Source organism: Lolium rigidum, chromosome 7 (genome assembly GCF_022539505.1).
Source record: "Lolium rigidum isolate FL_2022 chromosome 7, APGP_CSIRO_Lrig_0.1, whole genome shotgun sequence".
NCBI classification, from domain to species: domain Eukaryota; kingdom Viridiplantae; phylum Streptophyta; class Magnoliopsida; order Poales; family Poaceae; genus Lolium; species Lolium rigidum.
In genome coordinates this window covers 168317148-168319648 of record NC_061514.1, presented here as the reverse complement: position 1 = coordinate 168319648, position 2501 = coordinate 168317148, and the positions used below count along the sequence as shown (strand labels likewise).

Here is a 2501-nt window from a genome sequence, read left to right as displayed (position 1 = left end):
CTCTTTGTGAGATCTTGCTAGACTTTCTAGTTCCAGCGTTTGGACCAGATATGATCGGTTTACGCTATGTTGGTCTACTCTATCTATATGCATGATTAGTTAATTGTTGTTTGTATGATCCTGCTTTATCAATTATTTATTCAAATTAAATCATATGGCAATTTGGTTATACACGGTTCAACAGAATTTTGTTTTGCCAATGGGGGCAAAACAACTACTCCGTTGGATCGCAGACACCTAGATAGCTGAGTAGTACTTTACTTGCAAGTTGCAGGAGTTCAACTGCTCCGGCCAGACGAGAACAGCACGGCGCTCCAGCCAGGCGGATCAGCTAGCGTGCTTCCGGCGGATCCGATCGAGAGCATCGAATCATGTGGCAGAGTATAAATGTATAATGCATAAGCAAGCAATTGGCCATGCGCTCCGTTCTCCAAGACCGAGAAACCTGGAGAAGGAGAACTCGCAGTCAGCGGGTTTAAGAAAGAAACAAACAAGCACGAATCATCTTGCCGATCTGCCCCATGACAAACAGCTGCTGAGCACATGGAGGCCCGCAGCGAGCTTGTTAACTATTACATCCGTTTATCAATGGCCGCCGGCCGAGTGGGCTGCGCTCTTAGCCGCCCTATAACTATCAGTCAACTTGGTCGTCCGCATCACTGCCTCATAGCGCTGCTGGCCCCCTTAAGTCGATCAGCAACTCACTTGCTTCTGCGCAGCTTGTGATTAGTCAGTGCAGAACCGCTCGATCGACAGATCATGGGGTCGACGACGGAGCAGAAGCCACACGCGGTGTGCGTGCCGTTCCCGGCGCAGGGCCACATCACGCCGATGCTCAAAGTGGCCAAGCTGCTGCACGTCAGGGGCTTCCACGTCACCTTCGTCCTCACCGAGTACAACTACGGCCGCCTCCTCAAATCGCGGGGCGCGGCCGCGTTCCACGGCTGCCCGGGCTTCGACTTCACCAAGATACCGGACGGCCTCCCGCCGCCCGACGCCGATGCCACCCAGGACATCCCCGCGCTCTGCCACTCCACCATGACCACCTGCCTCCCCCACCTCACCGCGCTCCTGGCCACGCTCAACGACCCGGCCTCCGGCGTCCCGCCGGTAACGTGCCTCCTGTGCGACGTCGTCATGTCGTTCGCCTACGATGCCGCCAAGGAGATCGGCCTGCCCTGCGCCGGGCTGTGGACGGCCAGCGCCTGCGGCTTCATGGCCTACAACTACTACAAGAACCTGGTCGAGCAGGGGCTCGTGCCGCTCAAGGACGAGGCGCAGCTCACGGACGGGTACCTCGACACGGTCGTCCACGGCGTGCCCGGCGTCTGCGACGGCTTCCAGCTGCGCGACTTCCCCGACTTCATCCGCACCACGGATCCCAACGCCATCATGCTCAACTTCCTCATCCGCGAGACCGCGCGGGCGGCGTCGCAGCCCGACGCCGTCGTCGTCAACTCCTTCGACGACCTCGAGGGTCGGGAGCTCGACGCCATGCGAGCGATCCTCCCGCCCGTCTGCGTCGTCGGCCCACTCCTCCTCCAAGTCCGCCGCGTCATTCCCAAGGGCTCTCCTCTCGACGTGGCCGTGCAGTCCAACCTGTGGAAGGAGCAGGACGGCCTGCTCGAGTGGCTCGACCGCCACCCGCCGCACTCGGTGGTGTACGTGAACTACGGCAGCATCACGGTGATGAGCAACGAGCAGATGCTGGAGTTCGCGTGGGGGCTGGCCAACAGCGGCTACCCATTCCTGTGGAACGTGCGCCCCGACCTCGTCAAGGGCGACGCGGCCGTGCTCCCGCCGGAGTTCTCCGCCGCCATCGAGGGCCGCGGCCTTCTGACCACGTGGTGCCCGCAGGAGAAGGTGATCGTGCACGACGCCGTCGGCGTGTTCCTGACGCACTCCGGGTGGAACTCCACGCTGGAGAGCCTCTGCGCCGGCGTGCCAATGCTGAGCTGGCCCTTCTTCGCGGAGCAGCAGACCAACTGCAGGTACAAGCGCACGGAGTGGGGCGTCGGGATGGAGATCGGCGGGGAGGTCAGGCGGGCGGACGTGGCCGAGAAGATACAAGATGCAATGGAGGGGGACAAGGGGAAAGAGATGCGCCGGCGCTCGGCGGAGTGGAAGGACAAGGCCGCGGGGGCGACGCTGCCAGGTGGCCCAGCGGAGGTCAATCTTGACAGACTGATTGATATCCTGCGTGGCAACACGGATCAAGCGGTCAACGCATCTCCTGCCGAAAATTAAATCATACGCATTTGATTTCGATCGAATTCCTTCTGTCCGGGGTGACTATCTGTCAGGCTTATATTTAGTTTGTAGCGTGCGTGATTGTTCTGTTTTGGTTGGTACGTACACAAGCACCAAACCAATTTTATCAGAAATGGCGTTGGAATATTTTCGAAGTAAAGTTTGCCATTTGTTTCTCGATAAATTAGCCCGGCTGCCAGTATCATTTATGCAGCTATGTTCGTTGTACGTACTACTTTTAATTTAAATTA

At 58.4% G+C, this 2501-nt stretch overlaps 1 protein-coding gene across 1 annotated transcript; it reads left to right on the top strand.

Moving 5' to 3' along the window:
- The first annotated feature begins 759 nt into the window (after positions 1–759).
- Positions 760–2247, top strand: LOC124677948 (7-deoxyloganetin glucosyltransferase-like). The gene has a single exon (XM_047213880.1). It carries the CDS (start codon positions 760–762, stop codon positions 2245–2247), a length of 1488 nt encoding a protein of 495 aa, XP_047069836.1.
- Positions 2248–2501: the final 254 nt, after the last annotated feature.